The 24,864-nt window shown below is 44.5% G+C and overlaps 1 protein-coding gene across 3 annotated transcripts in view; it reads right to left on the reverse strand.

Moving 5' to 3' along the window:
- The window catches only part of MTR (5-methyltetrahydrofolate-homocysteine methyltransferase), a 1,186,028-nt gene that overhangs the window by 559,872 nt on the left and 601,292 nt on the right, over window positions 1-24,864 (reverse strand). For all 3 annotated transcript variants that reach the window (XM_077486511.1, XM_077486510.1, XM_077486509.1), the window contains exon 18: window positions 9,220-9,360. In XM_077486511.1, the coding sequence (XP_077342637.1) occupies window positions 9,220-9,360 (141 nt within the window). The remainder of the gene's footprint in view (window positions 1-9,219; window positions 9,361-24,864) is intronic.

Consider the following 24,864-nt stretch of genomic DNA (forward strand, 5'->3'; position numbering starts at 1 on the left):
TGGTTATCTAAAGATCAAAGCAAGGTGACATCTTTTTTTATTTACCTTAAACATGGGTTGTTTATTGAACAGTATTGCAGAGGTTACAATCACAGTGGCAAACACCGAACGATCAAAAGGTGCTGCGTCATAACCATACCAGTAAATAAAGAAACATTTCTCCGATGCAGTAGACAGTAGTTCTTATATCCAAGTAAAGTTATAGCACAAACATGTCATTTACTTCAACAGTACAGCAAAGTTCCTAATTACACGTGGCAGCCTCTTGTAACCATTTATCCCAAATTTTATTGTATTTAGCTGGGCATCCCCTATTTTTATATATGAATTTTTTATATGGGAGCGTGAAATTAACTTCCCGTTTCCAGTCCTCCACCCTGGGCGGAAGGGGTCTCATCCACTGCCTAGTAATCACTTTTCTAGCAGAAAACAAAGTTTCCTGCAGGAAAGTTTTGGTAAATTTATCCAATACTTTGGGAAATATTCCTAGGAGACAGGGTTTGGGGTCGAGAGCCAGGGGTGAGCCCATAACGTCATGTAGAAATAATACTACGTGTTTCCAAAGTTCCTGCAGTTTGGGGCAAGACCATATAAGGTGGAAGAATGTCCCAGTCTCACATCGGGCAGAACACAGATTGATTTGTGTTATATTTGGCGGTTCTAAGGGGGGGTGAGGTATGCTCTATGTACTATATAAATTTGAGAAAGCCTGTCTTGGAGCCTGGGGGACACCAGCTTGCACGTCTCCAGAGCCTCCTCCCATTCCTCGTCTGTCAGCTCCCCTACATCACCTTCCCAGCGGGACTTTAGAGCATACGCCAGTCTCGCCGAGATTGGGGCCGCGAGCATACCATAGAAGCACGAGATAAGCTTTTTGGAATCAGTATCCTTCACTATGGCGACAATAGGGTTGGGAGCAGGCTGAGGCAATGACTGCAAAAATTGAGCTCTAATTGCATGCTGAACCTGAAGCTACTGAAATAGCATAGTGTTTGGAATACCAAATTCCTCCTGCAACGTCTGGAACGTTTTAATAGTGCCATGGTGAATCAGGTGATGCATATAGTACAATCCTCTCGATACCCATAACTGAACACCCTGGATCTTTTGGAGTTCTGGCAAGTGTTTGTTATGCCAAAGTGGGGTATAGTCATTTGGTGACATAACATTCAATTTAGTGGACGCCAGATCCCAAATCCTTCTGTAGTGAAACAGCATGGAGTGTTTACCTGGCTCTAGTGTAGAGCTCCCAACCCCCGTCGAAATAGCAGCTATCGGATCATCTGCAATTTGTGCCCATGTGGGGCAGAGAAGGGCAAGGAAACGTTGTTTATCAGTCTTGTCCACATGAAAAAGTTGACAGTTGTGAGGCAACATAATAGTGATTTAGATCTGGAAGAGCCATACCCCCCATATCAGTCGGGATTTTCAAAGCCTGCCAAGCAAGCTTGTGCCTATTATTTCCCCATACAAAGGGTCTAATGAGACTTTCAAGGGATTTAAAATATTTTAGCGGTAAGTAAACCGGGGCGTGCCACAACACATACAGTATTTTAGGTAATAAGACCATTTTAATTAGATTAACACGCCCCCAAACCCCAAGGGGGAGACAAGACCAGGCTTGAGTCTTGGTACGCACTAGGGAGAATAGAGGCTCTACATTCAGCGCAATATAATCTGCCGGAGTCCTAGAGACACAGACACCCAGATACTTAATAGTTCCAACTCGCTGAAGAGGCAGACTGGCCTGAGATTCTGACTGTGGAAAACTGTCAATAGGTAGGATTTGGGATTTATCCCAGTTTATACGAAGACCGGAAAAGCTACCAAACCACTATCATGTGCAGGGCTTTTGCGAGGGAGGGGCCAGAGTCTGCCAAGTATAGCAGCGTGTCATCAGCGTATTGACTGATATTTTCTGTTAGTTGACCCACCGTCAGTCCCCTGATCTCAGGGTCTGTACGGATCGACACCGCTAAAGGTTCTGAAGCCAGGGCATAAAGTAATGGGGACAGTGGGCACCCCTGCCTGGTACCCCTACTGAGGCCAAACGCCCGGGAGGACCACCCATTTGCCACCACCTTGGCCGTTGGGTGATGATACAATAGCTTCACCCACCCAATAAAGTTAGGGCCAAATCTGTAACCTTCGAGGCACCTCCACAAATACCCCCATTCCACAGAGTTGAAGGCCTTAGCCGTGTCAAGTGACACCACCACCCGTTCACCCACCGCCTCATGTGTTGCTTGTAGATTAATATAGAGCCTGCGTAGATTGAACGACGTATTCCGACCAGGCATAAAGCCCGCTTGATCAGCCTGAATCAGGGTAAGGATCACTCCGTTCAATCGAGTAGCAAGTATCTTAGCTAAAATCTTAATATCTACCTGTAATAGGGAGATTGGGCGGTAGGATTCTGGGAAACCTGGATCTTTTCCAGGTTTGGGTATCAAAACTATCGTTGCTTCCCTCATGGATGGAGGCAGTGTCAGTGTATCAAAAAGACTCCCGTAAAGGGCGAGAAGCCTAGGCGCCAGTATTTCTTGGTAACGGGAATAAAATTCAATGGGAAGACCGTCTGACCCCGGTGACTTGGATCTTGCAAATTCCGCAATGGCACTCACTATTTCATCGGTGGTCAGGGGAGCCTCCAGAGCCTGTACCTGTTCCTCAGTCACTTGAGGGAGGGAAACTTGGGCCAGGAATCTGTCCATCGGGGTGGTGTCGTCGGATACTGTAGTGGTATATAAGTCCGCAAAAAAGTCCCGAAATCTAGCTGCTACCTCAGAGGGGTCCGTGATCATTGTATCTCCTTGTCCACGCAAAGAGATAACAATTGGGGGTCTATCTTCCTTATGGACTAAGTATGCTAGCAACTTACCAGCTCTTTCCCCGGATTCAAAATATTTTTGTCTGGTAAAAAAAAAGTTTCTGTCGAGCCTTGTCATGGTGCAGTTGGGAGACCACCCTCGACTGTAGTCTAAGTGCGTCAGCGTTGACCGTAGACGGATCGTTCATGTAGGTGTGTTCCATGGAGCTCAGAACCGCCTCTGCCTCAGTAAAGGCAGTAGCCGAATCAGCCTTGAGCCTGTTAATGTGGGTAGTCAGTACCGAACGAGCATGTAGTTTAAATGCATCCCACGCGGCCGGAACTGAGGCCGTGTGGTCATTGTCCTCAAAAAATCTTATCCACTCTGCCTCAATAGTGTCGTCTTCGGGTAATAATGTCAGCCAGAACGGATTTAACCGCCATGCCCGCGGAGGCCTACCCAGGGGTACGTCAAGCACTACAGAGTAGGGGCTGTGGCCTGAAAGCAGTCTGGGGAAAAACAATACTTCCCTAAGTCTGGGAGTGAGTTGTTGAGATATTAATATAAAATCAATACGTGATAGAGAACCATGTGTGGGCGAGAAGCATGAATACTCTTTCTTTTGAGGGAACTTGTGTCTCCACGTATCCACCAGATGAATGGTGGCTAGGAGCTTGGACAGCCTAGTGGTCCCAGCCTGCCCCACCAACGACTCGGGGGGTTTGAGCCTATCCAGGGAAAGATTAAGCGTGGTGTTGAAATCCCCCAGCCAGATGACAGGAACCGCCGGGTGTCTGGACATAAAAGACAGCCCCTCAACAACCAATGCCATATTAAATGGAGGGGGGATATAAAAGGCCATAATAAGGTAGGGTTCCCCATACAATTTAGCATGTAGAAAAACAAACCTGCCCTGCGGGTCAGTAAGAACTCCGCTAAGTTCAAACTGAACCGACTTAGCTACAAGTACCGAAACCCCCCTCGAGTGAGACGTGTAGGTGGAATGAAATGCCCACCCAATCCAAGGGCGCTTAAGGGCCATCTGCAGTCCACCCTCCACATGTGTCTCAACCAACACCATCACCTCCGCCCTTTGCTTAAGGAACGTGAAGGCTGCCGCACGCTTAATTTTATCACGCAGGCCCCTCGCGTTCCAGGTAAGAAATCGTACAGATGCCATATAAAATCATATACAGTGATGAGTACATTCAGCTTACCCCCCTAACAGTCCTCCTATAAGCGCATCCCAATAGAATTGCGTTTGATCTAGCCCAACCAGGGACTGCATAAACAGTAGTTGTAAAAGACATTCAGCAAAAGCAACACATAGTCCTGTTTCGTATTCTAGCTCGTTTATAGTTATCTTCTGCATGTAAACCCAAACCAATCCACCCCCCTCCCCCCGCCCTACCCTGCACCTACCCCAACTTGTGCGGGTATATTCCCTCAAAAACCAAACATGCCTGGCTGGGAAAACCAGTTTCATTGGATCAGAAAGAAAACATAGAACAATAAATCTGAAAGAGTTGTGGCCACCGGCACCAGAAGGCCAGATAAAGTAGAGCACCCTGCATAACAGCACACAGCAGTGATCTGTGTAGAGAGGCAAAAGAGTCAGTTGCTGTCCAGTACCAGTAACCAACTCCCCCCTGACAATAAAAAGTCCCAGCAGACAATAGAGCAGTTTTCCGCTGCACCATGCAATTAGTCCGTAGGACTAGTGTGTCTCTCCTTGCTCCGAGAGAAGAAAAAGAAGGAAAAAAAAACAAAATTTGTTGAAATAAAAACGAACAGGTACATATTGCAGAAAGTCCCTCAATAGGGACACCAAGGAAAAAGGGAAAAAATTGTCCATGAACGTTGACACCACTAGCAGGCGTAAAAGTGTGTCCCCTATCAGTCCCAGAATCGGAAAGTTCAGTAGATCTCAAAGTAGAAAGGGCATAAAAGTATCGGACGCCACAGATGCAAGCACCTTAGCGAAGATGGAGCAGGAAAAAGAGATCAGATAATATGCCATAGTTCCAGGACACCAGGGGAAAAGTAAGAAAGTTTTTAGCTCACCCGTCCCACAGTTCCTCAGACAGCTCTATCCTGAGATGCTCTGCGTTCCAGCCATGCTATGACCTCCCTGGGTTGTTCAAAAAAGAGTGCCCGGTCTCCTGCCTCCACCCTGAGGCGCGCTGGAAATAGCATAGAATATTTCACTTGTTGTGCACGTAGTAATCTTTTGGCCACCAGGAAACTCTGGCGGCGTTTCTGGACGTCCGCAGAAAAATCAGGAAAGATAGCTACTTTAGTATTGCCCACAGGGATGTTACCCTTTACCCGAGCCATGCGCAGGGCAGCATCTCTATCCTTATAGTTCAGGAGTTTTGCAAGAAAGGTACGCGGAGGCGCACCTTGAGGCGGAGGCCTGGCAGGCATACGATGCGCGCGTTCAACCGCTAGCATGGGGGAAAAAGACTCTCGGCCATATGTATTTATCAGCAATTGTTCCAGAAAAGTTTCAGCCCCTTCCGGAAGACCAATCGGATATTGCATCTGCGTATGCGATTTTCCATTTTGTCTTGTTTAGCAAGCAGGAGGTCTATTTGTTTCTGCATGTGGTCAGCATCATTTTGCAATGGCGGGAGAGCATCCTCTAGGTTGCTAATACGGGCCTCGGTATCCCTCACCCGGTCCCGCAGCTTCTGAAAGTTCTGCCTTATTAAAGAGATGTCCATTTGCACTTCTTCAATTTGGGATGTAAGGGACGTGCGGCACAATGTAATGGCTTCAAGAAGCCTGTCCGTGTCTCCCGCCTCACGCGGCCCTCCCGTCTCCTCCGCGCCGCCATTTTCCTCCCCCTCCTCACTCACGTCGGCGGTATTGTGACAGCCGCGCCGCCGCCGATCGCTGGGATTTCGAGGGAGACATATGCACCGGAATGAGGGGAAGCCTTCCAGACGCGTTCGGGTAAGTATTTGTGCTGTGCTATCACAGGATCAGCGTGGAAAACAGGATTACTCGGCGGAGCTCCGGAGACACACGTCCTACTCCATGCAAGGTCAGGCCACGCCCCCGCAAGGTGACATCTTTAAAGGTGCAGATCTGGAAACTGCCACACAGTGACAAACGCTGTGAATGTGAAATACCCCTTTGCAGAGTGAATACTTCCTGTGAGTACAATGCTTACAGGAGAGTACCATAAGAAGCACCGGCACAGAGGCACAATCGAAACTCACCTGTCACTTTTTACCAAAGACTTTATGTTTTCATATAAGAACTGTGCCATATCAATTTTGTTCACCAAAGCACAAGTCTCTTTAATTTAGGATTGCACTTATGTCACAATATGTACATGCATATGAATATTTCCTTTGTTAAACCTATAATTGCATTTAAATCAACAGTCACTTTATCATATGCAAAATGTGACATAAATGCAATTTTAGATAAATAATCAACGTGCCAGAGTACTAGCCACATTTTAAGCATCAGTCACTTTAACTTTATATGTTACATTCTTTTTGCACCAAGGATTGTTCATTTAATCAACAAATATTGGCTAGAGTGCATCATTGGAACAATCAGACTCCTGGTACCATTAAAGAACAGTGCCACACCTACTGTTTAATCTATCATATTGTTTTATCTACACCTGCAGTTGTAATCATACATTTTGTCTGGATACTTCACTATGTTTTCATTATGTATCATTAACATTTTATTTTTATTTATTTTTTTTACTTTTAAATCTGTTCAGTGTACCAAGATGGTCTATATTTTATTTTTTCCTTCCCCTGCTTTGGAGACCTTTGTGGGGAACAGTCTCTTTGCACTCCAATATCTAACATTTCTTCATTGATCGGTTTGAAATTGAATCCAGATCCAGCTACAGCACTCCTCAAAGGAACCTCCTGATCTCTCTTCACATACAGTTAATTTCAACACTCAATTTGAGCTAATGTTCTCCATCAAAAGTGGTAATGGCCAATCCTTCTGGTCTCACTGGTCACTATAATTACAGCACATCTGCAACGATGCCACAATAAGACCCAATGTCTTAATAGGAAGCCATCCTTTATGCTTCACAAGCCTATATTGGGCATGACATTGATAGAGGGTGAATCTCCCCGAGGCACAGACAGCAATAACAACCTGACAAATGTTTTAACCCCATGCCCTTGGTTACACTTTAAATAAATGCATGCAGTGGAGGAAAATATTTTTAGATCCCCTGTAGTATTTATAATGTTTATCATAGGTGTATTTTAAATGATAGAGACAGAATATTGAGCAAAAAAAAAAAAAAAAAAAACACAAAACACAAAACAAGATAATATACATGGAGTTGCAGTTCAGTGAGTAAAATAATTAATTGATCCCCAAGCAAAACAAGACGTAGTACTTTGTGGAGAAACCCTTGTCGGCAAGCACAGCGGTAAGACATTTCTTGAAGTTGGTTATCAGGTTTGCACACATCTCAGGAGAGATTTTGGTCCACTTGTCTTTACAGATCTTCTCCAAATCCTTAAGGTTTATTGTCTGTTACCTGGCGACTTGAAGTTTCAGCTCCCCCACACATTTTCTATAGGATTAAGGTCTGGAGACTGGCAAGGCCACTCCATTACCTTAATGTGTTTCTTTTTGAGCCACTCATTTGTTGCCTTCATGGTATGTTCTTTACAGCCAACATTTGGGTCTTCCACCTCCATGTTTGACTGTAGGGATGGTGTTCTTAGGATCATAGTCAACAATTTTCTTCCTCCAAACACTACACGTTAATGCCAAATAGCTAAATGTTGGTCTCATCTGACAACAGCATTTACCCCCAATCCTTCTCTGAACCATTTAGATGTTCCTTGGCAAACTGTAGATGGACCTGTACATGTGCCTTCTTAAGGGGGACCTTTTGGGCACTACAGGATTTCAATCCATGGTGGCATATTGTGTTACCAATGGTTTGGTAACTGTGGTCCCAGTTGCCTTGGAATCATTCACAAGCTTCTCCTGTGTAGTTCTGGGCTGATCCCTCACTTTTTTTCCATGATGACCCTTAGGTTTCAAAATCTTTCATGGAGCTCTATTCCAAGGGTGATTGATGGTTATTTTGGATTTATTCCATTTGTGAATAATCGCTCCAACAGTTTTCTCATCAAGCTTCTTGTTGATGGTCTTGCACCGTGTGCAGGTCTAAAATCTTGTCCCGGACGTCATTTTGCCCATGATGGTGAAGTTTGAATGGAAGAAAGATTCTGTGGATGGGTGCATTTTATACCTATAATAAATTGTCACACCTTCTTAAAATTGACAGGACTTATTTGTATACCACATACTGTAGCCAGTCTGCGGGAGGTAGGGATTGAACAGTTATTTTACTCAATGAACTGCAACTCAATTGATAACATTTGTATCTTTTTTTGTGGATTTTGGATATGACAATATTCTGTCTCTAGCAGTCAAAATAGTGGTCCCCAAACTTTTTGGCACTGGAGACCGACTGCGTGCCAAGGAATTATGCCAAAGTTTAAGGGGGATATAGTTTTTATGTGGGCAATTTGTTGGGACAATGGCTGCTGTTAGTGCTTCAATCATCACAGGACCATGGTTGATATGGTGTCAGGATGATTGAAGCACATGTAATATAAAATGAAATAGTTTAATGGGAGCCCCGAGCTTGTTATTTGCCACTGTTGCCTCCCACCAGATGTCACTTGTCATGTCACCTGCCACCAGGGGCAGCTTGTCACTTTCCACCAGATATGGATTAGCATTTGCCATGCCACTTGCCACAGTGTCTGCCACCAGATGTGGATTGCCACATTGCCATCAGATGTGGACTGTCACTATCCTGTGACCAGCTGTAGCTTCCTACCGTGAGGGATTATGTATTTTCTCTACTACCCACGGCTACATAGTGAAGGCGGAACTGTGGTGATGCAGGGCAGTGAGAGATGATGCAATCTCTGCTTGCTCGCAGGTTTGGTCGCCCACACGCCTGACGGCCAGATGCATTCGCAGCCTGGCTACAGAGAGGCCATGGCCCAGTGGTTTGGGACCCCCGATTTAAAATACACGTGATTAAAATGACAGACCCTTAATTTCTTTAAATGGGCAAACTTACAAAATCTGCAGCGTATCAATTATTTCCCCCACTGTATACAATGGTACCTAATGCTGAAATACTTTAACTGGCATCACTTTCCTGGTTTGTTTCTGGTGTTAAACTTCACTGAGAACTGCATTACACATAAAACAGACAGGTCCATCTCCAACGTGTGTGTGTGTGTACTATACTATGTAAATGTTCACACAATCTACTGAATAACTTTTTTTTTTTATCACCTAGGCTGAGCTTGGCTATTTTTTTTGATTACATAGCTGTGTAGTGGCTTTGGGGACAAAGTTCAGAAATACACTGTACCTGTGTATATTTTAGCAGTTTCTCTGTTGCTTCAGAATCCTTGTTCCAGATGAGATCCTCACACAGCTGAAGAAGCTCTTTATCAATGTCATCATAAACGGGAAGGCTTCCTGCATTTACGATTCCCATATCAAGCCCAATCTATTAAATTTAAAAATATTAAATCATGTAACACACAACTTATGTTTCAAAGTACATCATATGGTGAGAACAATATGATTTCTGTCTTACCTGTAAAATCATTTTCTAGGACTACACTACAAGATACATGCTTTAAAGTGGTTGTAAACCCTTACAACACAGTTAAAACGCAGGAAATTTCCCCAGGGGTTTTTTAGCAGCAGAGAGTTGGTGTGAAAATAGTTGATGTAAAAAAATAATTTATTTAACAGACAAGAGTAATTCCAAATGAACAATAATACATCATCCATATAGGTAGTGCGACAAATACAAACATGGAACATCACTCATAGCAAAAAACTATGTACAGGCATGGTTTGCCAATTGTATTCATAACATATGTATCCACATGAAAAACCCTGATGCATTTTGACCCTTGCGATTTTCGGTCTCTTCAGGGGGATTTATATTCTAGGGAAATGTCAAAATATCTAATTAAAGACTTTGGACTATATAAAAATATATATAGGTATAGTATTTCAAATTAAGCAAAATTATGTCTCCATGCATATAGAGATATAGTTACCAATGGGTGTATGAGGACATGTCGCATGAACCGGCATTGCAGGATTATAGCCATCCAGTGATCCCATCGCTGCCACATGTTCCCCCGTGCCCTCTGGGTGGGTGCATAGTCCACTGAGCTTACAGGGGGCCACGTTTTGGGACCCAGAGAGGAGGATGGGGGGTAAAACACCTGCAGATGGGCATGCAAAAAACTTTTTTTTTTTTTCAGTTGCAATAGATTTTTATTGTTAATTATAACAACAGTTTACAAAACATGTCAATAATAAGTGGCAGTAAGGCGAGATGCCCCCTAAAAGACAAATGCATCATACTGGTAAAGCATATAATGAGAAAACAAGTAAGGAAAACATATCCCTCCCCAGACCATGGTTGCAATATAGAAGGTAAGAGAATAAACCTTGACCAGTCCGAGAATGAGAGCGCGTGATAGCAATAGTACATTCGAGAACAAGGGGTCAACGAGGCCCCCTCCTGAGTCGTGGGGACCCGGAGATCCCCCCTTAACACCTTTCACCCGAGGCCGAGACGGGCCCAGGGAAGATCGCCCTGCCGCCCCAAATGGGAACACACTGCGACCGGGCAACTCCCCAGGGCCCCCCCCCCCAACCCCCAGCGAAAGGGACTGGTCAACCAACTACATTGGTCATGCATTCGAAATATAACAAGTGAGAACTATGAGTTATGCAACCGAATGAGGCACACGTGATATATACTCAATATCTGGGAGGGAGAGCAAAAGAACATAGTAAAACAAATGAAGATTTCCTTGCAGCATATAGATTAGGAAATCCAATAAGTGAAATGTTAACTAATCACAAAGAATATTTGCAACCAAAGGGAGCATCCCCTACAGGGAGGGGAAAAGGGAGTATAGGAGGAAAAGGGGATAGACAAAGAAAATATGAGCAGTAAAAGTAGAGGAAAGAGGCAATTAGCGCAGAAGAGTGTAAAAGGAGATAAAGGGAGGTGTAGAAGGTCGTCTGGAGAAGTGAGCGACAGCCAGTAGTACAGCTATTTCAATGTGGGAGGGTGATCCCAACAAAAGATGCCCAAGGTTCCCAAGTGTGATAGAATTTCTCAGAACGATCCAAGATTACACCGGCCATTTTTTCTTGATTCATGATCCAAGAATTTTTTTTCTTTGCTACTCTGGGTGATACAGTAGGCGTCTTCCAGGCTTTTGCCAGGGTAAGTTTGGCACCCAGTAAAATAAAGTGGATGAGGCGTTGTGTAATCTTGGGCACTCCCGTGACTGGGAAGTTGAGAAGTGCAATGAGGGGGGATGGTAAGATAGGCTGTGAGGTAATTATGTTTATCCAGGAGAAAATTTTACGCCAGAAATGTCGCACCCTGGGACAGGACCACCAAAGATGAAGCATGTCACCTCTAAGGTTACAGCCCCTGAAACATAGAGGAGATGTGGACGGGAAGATGTGGGCAAGTCTTGTGGATACTAAGTACCACCTGGTAAGTACTTTAATGCTCGCTTCTATGAGACCGGTATTCATGATGCCCTTGTATGAGTAGGAGAAATTCCTTTGCCAAGTCTCCAGGTTCCAAGATTGGGCTAAGTCATCTTCCCAAGCCAACATGTAAGAGGTTTTGGACTGTTTACCCGAGAGTGCCCTGTAAACCAGTGAGATCCCACCCCTCTGCTCGATGCCTTGCCCACACCATTGTTCATAAGGGGTAATTTGTGGACCGTCTGGGAAGGATCTGCATGTTTTGTGAAGAAATGCGGATATCTGTGCAAATCTGAAGAATTCAGATCTGGGCATGTCCAGTTTACTTACACAATAGGCTTTCGTTAGGGGGCCTAAAGGTCTGAGAAAGTGACCGATTCTGTAGAGCCCTTTGTCTAGCCACCACTGGAACGCTTTGATGTCTAGGCCCGGGTAGAAGTCTGGGTTGTGAAATAAATGTTTCAGGGGTTCTAAAGAAGAAATTAGGTGTGTATTACCCCTGAGGGAGTCCCATAAAGTGAATGAGTGGGACAGCGTCGGCGACATTATCGGGGGTCTGGAATTTTTGGGGCTCCATATAAGGAAATCAAGGGTATGAAGCGGGACTGCCAATCTTTCAATGTGTATCCAGTCAGGGTGTTCCCATCGGGAGTAGATTCTGGAGAGCTGTGAAAGTTGGGGCATGCAAAAAACTTTTTGTAAGTCATAATTAAATAATATTAGAGGGAGTATATAGAAGTGCTTGGCAGTTATAGGCTTCTTACTTGCTAATTAATGAATTCATATTGTAAAAGAATTAAACTAGTTATATATAGCATGGCGTAGTTTCTTCATTAGTTATATTAATTATTAGAGGGATTAGCTGACAGTGAGAAAAGGTGGGTGAGGGATAGGGTGTGGAGATGTAATGGGTGAAGTGAAAATGCATGATGTAAGGTACACTGACAACGGGGCAAGAGGGGTGTGAAAGTGAAAACAAAACCAAACTACTGAAAAAGAAAACTGAAACAACAAAATTGGAAGTGTGAAGAGAATAATGCATGCGTGTATGTGTGTGTGAGAAAAAAAGAAAAGAAAAAAAGGTGGATGATTGAATAAGATGGTGAAAGTGAAATGGATCAAGGTGCCAAACTTGAGTGATATGACACTGAATGCTGTCTGCATAAAGTGAGGGAGTAGGATTATAATTATATTACTAAAGAATAATATTGTGTGGGTTAAGTAGTAATGTTAGTAAATGAATGGGTGTCGCATAAGTACAAGGATTACCCAGTCAGAATCATTCCAAAAGCTGCACTTACCAAGCACTCCATCAGTCTTGTATTGGTGTATGACAGCACTACCAGGGAACACCTCAGGATCTCCTCGGAGCTGTGGAATTTTAAAGTATCTGCATGATTTGTCCATAGTCTGTAGGTGTAGGACCCCACCCAATCCACCCTCCCACAGGTCTACAACACCAAAAGGGCGTCATCCGCATGGTCCCCTCGGCGTTCCGGAAGGCATAAGCCCTGGCCTAAGCCATTGCCTCTGACGCAAAAGCGCGACGTCACTGACAGTCCGGTGGCCATCACGGAATGCCCCCGACACGGAGAAAGCCCCCCCACAGTGGCCCAAAAAGGACTCAACTATAGGAAAACAAACATTGGGGAGAATCGCAGATAACATCTGCGTCTCCCCACCGTGCCGGGAAGCGGGGCGGAAAAGAGGCACCCCCCCCCCCAGTGACGCGGGGCTGAACAGAGCGGTTTGCACCAAGGGGATGGAAAAAAATAGAACACTGCAATGCATGCAAAGTAGTACAAATAAAATGATTTACAGATGATCATATGTTAATATAGGTATGTCTGTACATAGAGTTTTTTGCTATGAGTGATGTTCCATGTTTGTATTTGTGGCACTACCTATATGGATGATGTATTATTGTTCATTTGGAATTACTATTGTCTGTTAAATAATTATTTTTTTTTACATCAACTATTTTCACACCAACTCTCTGCTGCTAAAAAAAACCCTGTTTTTGTTGTATACTTATGGGTTATGAAGCTTTGGGGGCTCCCTTGTGTTATTTTTCCTTTTTACTTACAACACAGTTTGACCTACAGGTAAGCCTAGATTAAGGCTTACCTGTAGGTCCAAGAAATATCTTCTAAACCTACACGGTTTAGGAGATATTTGCCGAAAGACAGGCACCGCTGTCTACGGCGCATTGTCGTTGACGATGCCGCGTGTGTCTGCTCCGTGCGCATGCGCGACGTCATTGCGGCTTCGAGAAGATGGATGCGCCAGACTACAGGGGACAGCGGTGACATCGCTGGCTCCTGTGTCAGGTAAGTGACACATAATGGACTACTATGCGATGCATAGTAGTCCATTATGCTTTGTCTTTGCAGGGAATGTAAGAGGAAGTAAACTCAGCAGGGTTTACTTCCTCTTTAAGTCTTATGCCAGTCATACATGGATCAAAATTTGGCTGGTTCAGCAGGGACTGCTGAACAAAGCTATAAGATTGGCTTTATAAAACCCTAACACACCCAGCAAGCCTCAATGTTTTTACTTACAATATGTTTTTATTGGCATAAGAAAAAGTGACAAGTGTACACAAGCAGTTGCATCTCATGAAAACAATTGTGAGCAACCTGACATTTTATGAAATGTAAGGTTTCAAACTCAAATAGCCAAAAGGATTGAACAGAATGGGCACAACAACAATGTACTAATACAAAGGGTTGACACACCAAAACAAAAAAAAAAAAAAAAAAAAAAAACAAACAAAAAAAAAAAATCAGAGTCTTAGAGGCCTGAGGAGCACTTGAAGTGTAAACCTTAAACCCTCAAGTATATATTTTTCCAAAGAAGTAATGTCTGTTGAGGCTCAAAGCGCCAGGAAGTCCTGAAACCTCTGAAAGTCCGAATCCAGGACCCATGGGACACCAAAGTGCATATCCTGAACTGACTTCCAAAGGGGTCGGGCCCCAAAATGAGAAAAAACAATAGCCCAATCTATAAATCAAAGTGGAAAAGAAGAGTGAAAAGAGACCCAGAAAAAAAGAAAGAAAGAAAAAAAAAGGGGGAGGGGGGACAAACCAAGGGGAGAGGAGATGAGAAAGAAAAAAAAAATATAAAAATAGGCAGACATGAAGGAAACAAAATAGAAAGAGACCATAGAAGAGAAGCTAGAGAGCAGAGTGGAACAACCCAACCTTAATATAGGATAAGTTGCAAGTTCAATGTGATGAACGGTATGTACAGTGCCTTGATAAAGTATTCATACCACTTGACATGTTCCATAGTTGTCATGTTACAACCAAAAAATGTAAATGCATTTTATTGGGATTGTATGTGATAGACCAACACAACGTGGCACATCATTTTGGAGTGGAAGGGAAATTAAATGTTTTTCTAATTTTTTTCTAAAATCAATATCTTTGGTATGCATTTGTATTCAGCCCCCCTTAACTCTGATACCCCTAACTAAAATCTAGTGGAACCAGTTGCCTTCAGAAGTCGCCTAATTAGTAAGAGTCTACCTGTGTGTAAATTTAATCTCAGTATAAAATGCAGCTGTTCTGTGAAGCCCTCAGAGGTTTGTTAAGTTCATTAATAAGCAGCATCACAAAGGTCAAGGAACACATCAGACAGTTCAGGCAGGGATAAAGTTGTGGAGAAGTTTAAAGCAGAGTTAGGTTATAAAACAATTCCCCAAGCTTTAACCACTTAAGGACCGGAAGGATTTCCCCCCTTAATGACCAGGACATTTTTGTGTGATACAGCACTTTGTTGCTTTAACTGACAATTGGGCGGGGGCGTGCAATGCTGTACTCTAACAAAGTTGACGTCTCCCCACCCCCCAGCAAATAGAGCTTTATTTTGGTGATATGGGATCACCTCTGCATTTTTTTTTGTGCTATAAAGAGTGACAATTTTGAAAAAAATAAAATAAAAATAAAATAAACTTTTTACTACAATACATATCCCTCCCCCCACTAAAAAAAAAATATATATATATAATAGTGTATCCGGCTTATTAGCCTTCATATAGAGTATGATTGGATCTACGGATAGCCTTGCCAGCCGACTCAGCCAACAGCAGATCCAACTCAACTCTGGATTTTTCCATCACCACTCGGTTATGATCCGTTGGGGAGGACTGGAACTGTAGAAAGGCTTGATGAAATTTCTGCTCTAACCCAGCCAGACGGAGTGTTTTAATTTTCTTAAGATGTGTGGATACCGAAATACAGGTGCCTCTAATTACTGGCTTATGTGCTTCCCAGAGTAAAGTAGGAGAAATTTCAGGGGTAGAATTATTTTTTATATAATCTTTAAGGGCAACTTGTATGTCTAGAAGGAAAGACTGGTTGGTAAGGTGAGCTTCGTTAATGCACCATGAGCGATCTCGGGATTGCGGAATCAGAGAAGATATAGAAGTTATTACTGCGCAGTGGTCCGACCACGATATAGGGTGAATAGAGGAATCAATCAGAATTGGGGATGTAGCAACTGACAGGAAGATATGGTCAATTCTGGAAAAGGAGTTATGAGGATAGGAATAAAAAGTGTAGTTTTTCTTGGACGGGTGACATTCATGCCAAGAATCAAGTAGGGAGGCTTGTTGTAGTAGTTTCCAAAACCGTAGGGACAGAGCGTACTGTTCAGGGGCATATGGGAATTTATCCAGATGGGGTTGCAGAACTAGATTGGAATCCCCACATAAAAGCAGAGTGCCCTTAGAGTGGGTCCGTAAGACCTGGAGCAGATGTGAAAAAAAGGGGATGGGGTTGTTATTGGGGGCATAATAGGAAACCAATGTAGTTTCTACATCCTGAAGTAGGCCTACTATAATAATATATCGTCCCTCAGGGTCTTTAATTTCTGTGAGCACCGAGAAGGGGAGGGTATGGTGAATAGCTATCAGTACACCACGTTGTTTCGTGGCTGCAGATGCGGTAAAAACCTGGGGATATCGGGAATTAAAGTATTTGGGGGTTGCGTTAGAGGAAAAATGGGTTTCCTGAAGGGCTACTATGCCTGCCTTCAGGGACACAAACGTCTTGAAGGCCTTGACCCGCTTGTTAGGGGAGTTTAATCCCTTAACATTTAACGAAACAATGTTTATGGGGGTCATCGGGAGGGTATTTAAAAGATATTAAAGGGTGTCCCCAGGACCCCGCCGTCCCACCGACACACGACCAAAGGGGAAGGAAGGGAAGGAGGGGAAAAGAATGGAGAAATAGAGATAGAGAAATGAAATTTGTAAGGCAAAGACACGGAAAACTCGTGGTAGGGAAAACAGAAATCTGTTGCCCGACCAAATAGTGTGCAAACTCTCCAGCCAGCCAGCCAACTGGAGGGTCTGCATACCTTACTAGGGGGAAGCAATGACAGTTCCCCGCCACAACCGGAATCTATTGAAAACAGATCCAAGAGGTCTTTATATAGCAATGGAGTATCACATTAGGTCAGCCATTAGTAGTAAACTATGAACCATAGCGTGACTAGTTAAGCACTCCTACAGACAGATTTACTGTGAGTGCAAAAGTAATCGCATACAAAGCAAAGGAGCAAGTTATTTAGATCTCATAACAGTGTTCGTGTAACAGGAACAGCACAAAATGTGGCTAACCATAGCACTCCAAAAAAGTCTATATATATAAAAAAAAACAGTAATAATAATCAAAAAAAAAAAAAAAGAAGTTTAGGAATAACAGGATTCGAGCCTGTGCAACCCTAGAGGGTGATAGGAGACTGTGTGGGCCCCCCCCCCCCAAAACATTTAAAGAGAAGGGGGGAAAGCCCAACACGGAACAGTCTCCTTAAGCCCTGGTGGAGGAGTTAGGCAGAAAAAGAAAAAAGATACGAATGTGTTCGGTCCTCACACCAGGATACCTCCGGTAGCACTCAGTACAAGAATAAACGACTGGATTCAGCGTGGTGAGTATAACGGACGGTCAGAGGCAGTCTCACGAGGCGGTCGAGCTGGGGTCCCTTTTCGTACAGAGGAGGGAACTGGTGGAGGTCTTCTCGGAGTAGCAGCGTAGGGGTGATTGGAGAACCGGGCTGGGGTTCGAGGTAAGGCCACCTCAGAAGGTTGGGGTGGAGCAACCAAACGAAGGGATTCCAGGAGACTCTGGAGGGCTTCAGGTGAGGTACAGTTGTGTTGCTGCCCTTGAAACGAGAACTGCAAAGCGAAGGGGAATCGCCACGTATATTTCACCTGATGCTGTTGCAGAATCTGTAGCTGCGGTTTCATCGCGCAGCGTTTTGCGATCGTTTGAGGGGCCAGATCGGAGAAGAGTTGATAAGTATGTTCTTGAAAGATAAGGTTGTCCTTCGTACGTGCAGCAGCCAGTAATTGTTCCTTCGTACGAAAGAAGTGGAGTTTAATGATGATGTCCCGCGGAGGGCCATCAGGCTGTCTCCGGGTGAGGGCCCTATGTATACGATCGAATTCCAATCGTTCGATCGGTATAGAAGGTGACAGTTCTTGAAAGAGAGCAGTAACAAAAGATTGGACATCATCAACAGTTTCTGGTATACCTCGCAAGCGAAGGTTTGATCGACGGGATCTATTCTCCGCGTCTTCCAGGCGAGAGAGAAGGGTGGTATTTTCTTCTCGCAGGGCCGTTTGCTCCCGGACCTGTTCTTGTAGTGTGAGCTCAATATCATCAACTCTGGATTCCAGATCCGACGTACGTTGGCCTAGTTCTCCAATCTCTCTGGTCAGTTTATTGGTGATCTGGTCCGAGGTGGATTTGAGTGCCTTGTGGAGCATGGTCTCCATCAGGGATAAGAAGTCCGCCTGAGATAATCCAGAGGGTGGAATAGCGGGGGGGGCCTTCAGCGTGGTCATCCTCCTCATCGCTATCTGTGTGGCCTGTACCGTCAGGGGAAGCAGCACGTTGCAGAGCTAGGGCCTTCGCCGCCATCTTGGACGAAGCGCGGGCTAAGGCTTCTTTGATCGGCTTAGGCTTGTTCTTGCCTCGCTGACCTGTCAGGACCATACCGTGGCGGTCAGTGAGCTTTCCGGAGGTAATATGCCGAAAAAGCGGGGTTGCAGGGTGGCTCAAACCCGCAATAATAGTCCGGTGTTGTGGCGGGGAGTGCGGAGCTCTAGTGGAACACGTCCTCCATGCAGAGCCTCGCGCATGCGCCCCCCTCCTACCAATAATTCTTACACCCACTACTTTCACACCCTCGTCTTCCAAGCAACATAACGGAAAGTAGTAGGCCCCAGGTAATATATTACCCCGTTTTTATTGTTTATTGTTCAGTTATTGTTTCTTTTCTTTTTTTCAGCATATTACCTGTTCAAGGTCTGTTCAGTAACCGAATCTATACACCTTGGTATTACACTGAAGATGCAACTAATTTGTATTTCTCTGAGATTATATATTGCTGTATTATCTCTCTACATATGTATGCCTTGTTTGTTATATTTCAAAACTGCAATAAAATATTTTGAAAAAATAAAAATAAAAAAATAAGCACACTTAGCTGTCCAGGGCGCCCGCGATGTCGGCCGCCCGAGGCCGACACGCCCCTCGGCTCTCGGGTCCCGGCGCCGCCATTCTTTCTAAGGGAAACAGACAGTGGAGCCTTGCGGCTTCACTGCCCGTTTCCTACTGTGCATGCGCGAGTCGCGCAGCGCTTTGTGAATGGTATGAGCTGTGTTCTGGGACACACGGTTCCCAGAACACAGCGCGACCCATTACCCAGAAGACAATGCGACAAGGAGAGAAGAGAGGAGGAAGAGGCAGATTTGGATTATGTGCCTAGCAACAGGCATTTCTGGTAAGTAAAAAAAAAAAAATTTCTTCATTTTTTATTTTTTTTAGTTTTCAAAATTTTTAATGCATTTTTTTTTCAGGGTGGCCCTCCACTTTAAATAGGAAGTAAACCCTAATGGGTTTACTTCCTCTTTTTTTTCCCTGCAAAGGTAAAGCATAATGGACTACTATGCATCGCATAGTAGCTCATTATGTGTCACTTACCTGACACAGGAGCCAGCGAAGTCGCCGCTGATCCCTGTAGTCCGCCGCATCCATGTTGCTGGTGGCGTCTCGCAGCTCCGACGAATCACAGCGGTGAAGCCGCGATGACATCACTCCCGCGCATGCGCACGGGAATCGCGTCTCGCAGCTCCGCCGCTGCCACACGGCGAAGCCGAGATGATGGCACTCCCGCGCATGCGCACGGGAGTCGACAAATTAGGCAAATCCATTCTTGGATTTGCCGCATTTAGTGCGCCTGCGCGCCGCTGTCTACGGCGCATGCGCCGTAGACAGCGGTGCCCATTTTCGGGCAAATATCTCCTAAACCATATAGGTTTAGGAGATATTGCTTGGACCTGCAGGTAAGCCTTAATCTAGGCTTACCTGTAGGTCCAAGTGGTTTGGAAGGGTTTACTTCCTCTTTAACATCTATGTTTAAGAGTGAGATCGGGTGGTAATTTGAGGGCTCATCATGGCTTTTCCCGGGTTTGGGTATAGTGACAACATATGCCTTAAGCATTTCAGAGGGGAAAGAAGAGTTATGCATTGCATGAGCAAACGTTTCTTTTAGAGGAGAAGATAGGATGGGGGCAAATGTTTTGTAATAGTCATTTGGAAGTCCATCTGGGCCTGGGGATTTGCCAATCGGTAGGGAATGAATTGCTTTCTGTATTTCTAGTGTTGAGATTGGTGCATTTAACCAGTTCCCGACCAGCGCACGCCGATGTACGTCGGCTGAATGCCACGGGCAGGCAAATGCCGATGTACGTCCCTTTAAATTTGCCGCCCTGCCATCGGGAGTGGGCCGCCGGCGGCTCATTCCTGTGCTGGTCGGGACCCCCGTGAGTCCGGTCGCAGGTCCCGCGGACTCGATCGCCGCGGGCATACCCGCGATCGTCTCACCGGGCAGCCGAATTAAGAAGTGCCATTCTAAACAGCATTTCTCCATTCTGCCTAGCAACTAGTGACGCTGATCTCTGCTCCATGTGATTGGAGCAGAGATCAGTGTTCACTAAATGAAAGCAGAGCCCCCAACAGTTAGTAACACATGCCTAGGAACACTTAACCCCTACACTGCCACCCACTGGTTAACCCCTGCACTGGCAGTGTCATTTACACAGGAATGACTGCATTTATATAACAGTGATTGCGTTATAAATGACAATGGTCCCAAAAATGTGTCAAAAATGTCCCATGTGTCCGCTATAATGTCGCAGTCACAATAAAAATCACTTCTCGCCGCCATTACTAGTAAAAAAAAAAAAAAAAATAATAATAAAAATGCCATAAAACTATCCCCTATAGTAAATGCTATAACTTTTGCGCAAACCAATCAATAATCGCTTATTGCGATTTTTTTTTACCAAAAATATGTAGAAGAATACGTATCGGCCTAAACTGAGGGGACAAAAATGTTTTTTTTATATTTTTTGGGGGGATATTATAACAAAAAGTAAAAAATAATGTCTCTCTATTTTTGTTGATAGCGCACAAAATAAAAACCGCAGAGGTGATCAAATACCACCAAAAGAAAGCTCTATTTGTGGGAAAAAAAGGACGTAAATTTTGTTTGGGAGACAGGTTGCATGACAGCGCAATTGTCAGTTAAAGCAACGCAGTGCCGAATTGCAAAAAGTGGTCTGGTCTTTGACCAGCAAAATGGTCCGGTCTGTAAGTGGTTAAAGATTGTAGTTGTTCCTGGGAGAGGGCTGGGAGAGCTATCTCATCCAAAAATCTTTGTACGTCTGCTTCTGAGGGTTGGTGGGTGTTCCCATCCTGCTGAAGATTATACAGGGCAGAATAATAGCTAGCAAAGGCGTCAGCAATACCCTTGGGATTAATGATTTTGCTATTATCTACAGAGTTTTTTAAGATAGGGGATTTTCGTATGGGCCCTGTGTTCTTTTAATCTGTGGGCCAGTAATTTTCTCACTCTATTTCCCAGAGCGTAGTGATTTACCTCAAAAGCAATGATATATTTATCATGGCGTTCCAAAAGCATATGTCTAAGATCACAGCGGAATTTGGTCAATTTATCTGCCAGAGCAACCATAGGTGCGACCTTATTCTGTATTTCTAATGGTTTAATCTCTTGCAATAGAAGGTCTAGTTGTCTAGTTCTTTGTTAATTCTCGAATTTAGTTGTATCAATATGCCCCTTATGTATACCTTATGGGCACACCACAGAACCGTCGGGTCAGAGACTGAGGATGAATAACAAAATATTCTCTTAATTTATTTGATATGAAGGTCATATGATTGGGTACTCTGAGCAGACTAGAATTGGCCCTCCAAACAAAATCCCCCAAATAACCGTTCCCCTCCACCACCACAACTGACCCTGGAGTGTGATCGGACCATGAGATGTCGTGGATGGCGGAGGACGACACCTGTTGCAACAGAACTCTATCCACCACAATCATGTCAATACGAGAATAAGAATTGTGTCTAGCAGAGTGGAATGAGAAGTCTCTTTCTCCTGGATGCTGACACCTCCAAGCGTCGTAGATCTCTGAATGGAAAAGCATTTTAAGTGAAGCCAATGGGCGCGTCTGGACTTGGTGGTAGTGTCAATTGCATAGTCAGCAGTGAGATTGAAATCACCACAAACCACCAAGCCCCCCCTCTTAACAGTGGATATCCTCTTTAAAAGCCGTTCCAGGAAGCGTATCTGGTGGGAGTTTGGAGCATAGAGACAAAATATAGTGTAAGTTATTTATATCACCTATCAAAATCAAATATCTACCTTCCGTATCGGAAATTGTCTCCAGTACTTTAAAAGAAACAGTGTCTCTGATGGCAATGGCAACCCCTTTGTTTTTTTTGAGTAGCGGACGCAAAAAAACATGGGGATACCTGTGATGTTTAAGTCGGGGCTGATCAGATATCAGTAGACGAGACTCCTGGATGCATAGAATATCAGCCTGTAGTTTCTGAGTCTCCTTCCACAGAGCAGCTCTTTTTACAGGGTGATTTAAACTGAGTGTTAAAGGAAGTTACCTTACCATCAGACGACTGGTAGTTGCATTTATATTGGAAGTGGTTGCGTCTAGAAAGGTTCAGTAAGTCCACTTTCGAGAGTACAATTCCGCAGAGCAACGAGAAATAAAATATGCTCAATACTGGAGTCCATCCTGGAGAGAGTAGAGGAACAAAAACAAAAAAAAAAACGAACCAAAACTAGCAAGAACAAACATAATAGAAACAGGTAAAGGTCTGTATCCTAAATGGTAGGAGTAAAAAAGGATTACACATTGAATCCTGTAGCAGCAGAACTGCCCAACAATACTTGGGGTGAAGTATAGTCTCGTAGCCATCTAAGTGGCCATGGGAACTAGAACGTTGCGCTAAAGTGGTAGCGTAGGGTGTTCAACCAGTATATTTTCACTTCTTGGCTTTGTGCTTGCGGGATACCATTTGCCAGGAGTTAGTATCCAGTTTAGCGGAGGAAGCTGGGCTGATCGTAGATGGTTCCGGAATGATGTCCCATGTCCGTAGCAGAGCCAGCCCCTCCTCTAGCATGTTTACCACCTCAGTATGATCATCTTTCCAGATGGTCAGCTTGGAGGGGTATCCCCAGCGATATACAATAGTGTGATTATGCAATGCCTTAGTGATGGGAATGAGAGTTTTGCGTCTTTGCATGGTGTGCTGCGATAAGTCAGCAAAGAGTTGTATGGACACATTTTTCGGGTGGTTGCCTATTCTTTCTAAATGCTGACAAAGCGCTCTTTTACGTGGTAGAAATGTATTCTCATAAGGACATCTCCAGGGATGTTGTCAGGCAAATGAGAGGGCTTAGGGAGTCTATGTATTCTGTCAATCACCACATCCGACTCTACCAACTCTGGCAAATAGGCCCTCATCAGATCCTGTGCATACTGAAGCAATTTCCCCGGTAAAATAGATTCTGGGACCCCTCTAATTTTTAAGTTATTTCTTCTGGACCTATCTTCGAGGTCTGAGACTTTGGACTTAAGCCAGGTCACCTCCTCAGATTGTTCATGATGTGCATCAACCAAGGAGTTATATGAGGAAGCAAACTCACCCATCTTTTACTCCACTTGTTCCACCCTCTCCCCCCAGCTCACCCATGTCAGCTTTAAAACCTCTCATGCATTCCATGATGTCCGCGTGGAGTGAGCTGCAGAGAGAAACAAGCATGTCCCGCAATGTGATGTCCGCGACTGGCTGATCATTTGTGGGGAACGTTGTAAGGGACTCCGCCAGTTCCCTGGTGTCGTCCAGGCCCTCCCAGTCACCGCTCACCTGATCATCGTCGGTGTGGGTGGATAGCCGCGGTTTCGACTTCGCTGGGCTCCCAGACAGCGGGGTGGAGATCTCAGTCTGCTGCCGGTCCATCGCTCTGCGGCAGCCTGGGCTAGGCGTCATAACATCGGAGCCGCTGGGCGAGGCCTTGCCGTCGCCATCTTTGCTCAGGCCGCGCTCCTTCTGTGGAAAGAAGTGAGGGAGCTTTTGGAGCTGAGAGGCTCCTTTCCTCTTCCGAGCCATGCCGGGACATTGAGGGGTCTTGTGGCTGTGTGACAGGTTAGAATTAGCTCGATCGAACACCTCCATTGTGCCTTGTTCCCTTCTCTGGCGCGGAGCTATCTGCCTATGTGACCATGCAGTAGCCCGGTAGCCACGCCCCCCAGCTCCTTTACATTTTGACTGTAGGGATGTCCCCCAGTGTCAAAACGAGGGGGTGGAAACAGTCAAACATAATGTCACCCACAACCAGAGGCATGCCTCAACGGATGAGTTGCCATCTGAAACGGCCGCACCAGAACTTACAGCCAATATAAGCATCAAAAATGTGTATACAACAAAATTTTTAATTTCTTTATAAAAGAAAAAAAGGTGTAATTTGCAACTTTTACACAGCCACCTGCAAAATGTTGTGGCCAAAGCAAGCATCCAAATATATGCTCACATCAACTTTGTAAAATTTTGTGAAAGGAATGGACGAGCAAGATGCCGCCTGTCATGGGAGGGATGCTTAACACATGCATCCATCACAGAGTAAACAGATCAATGGGCTGCACTAAAGGAATCAGGCTCAAAGGTAAATGAAAATTTATATTTAAAAAAAAAAAAAAAAAAATTAATATATATATATATATATATATATATATATATATATATATATATATATATATATTAATTTTTTTTTTTTTTAAGATAATAACACGTGCAAACAAAACCGCAATACATGAGCAAGCAAGAATGCAAATAATACACAGCAACTCCAAACACCTAATCAATCTAACTATACACACACACATAACAAGGCAGGGCTGAGAGACAAGGGGAACAGGAGGCCAGATGGAGGAAGCATAAGAGCGAGCCAGGGTGGGAATCAGGGGGCAAGACTCAGGAACCAGGTACAGGAAAACTGGAGTTAGTACTTACCGGTAACTCCTTTTCCGGTGGTCTTCCAGGACAGCCCTTGAGAGATGGAGCTCCTCCCATCGACACAG

The sequence above is a fragment of the Lithobates pipiens genome, unplaced genomic scaffold (genome assembly GCF_037356315.1).
Source record: "Lithobates pipiens isolate NorthernLeopardFrog02 unplaced genomic scaffold, aLitPip1_a1.2 Scaffold_18, whole genome shotgun sequence".
Taxonomy (NCBI): Eukaryota; Metazoa; Chordata; class Amphibia; order Anura; family Ranidae; genus Lithobates; species Lithobates pipiens.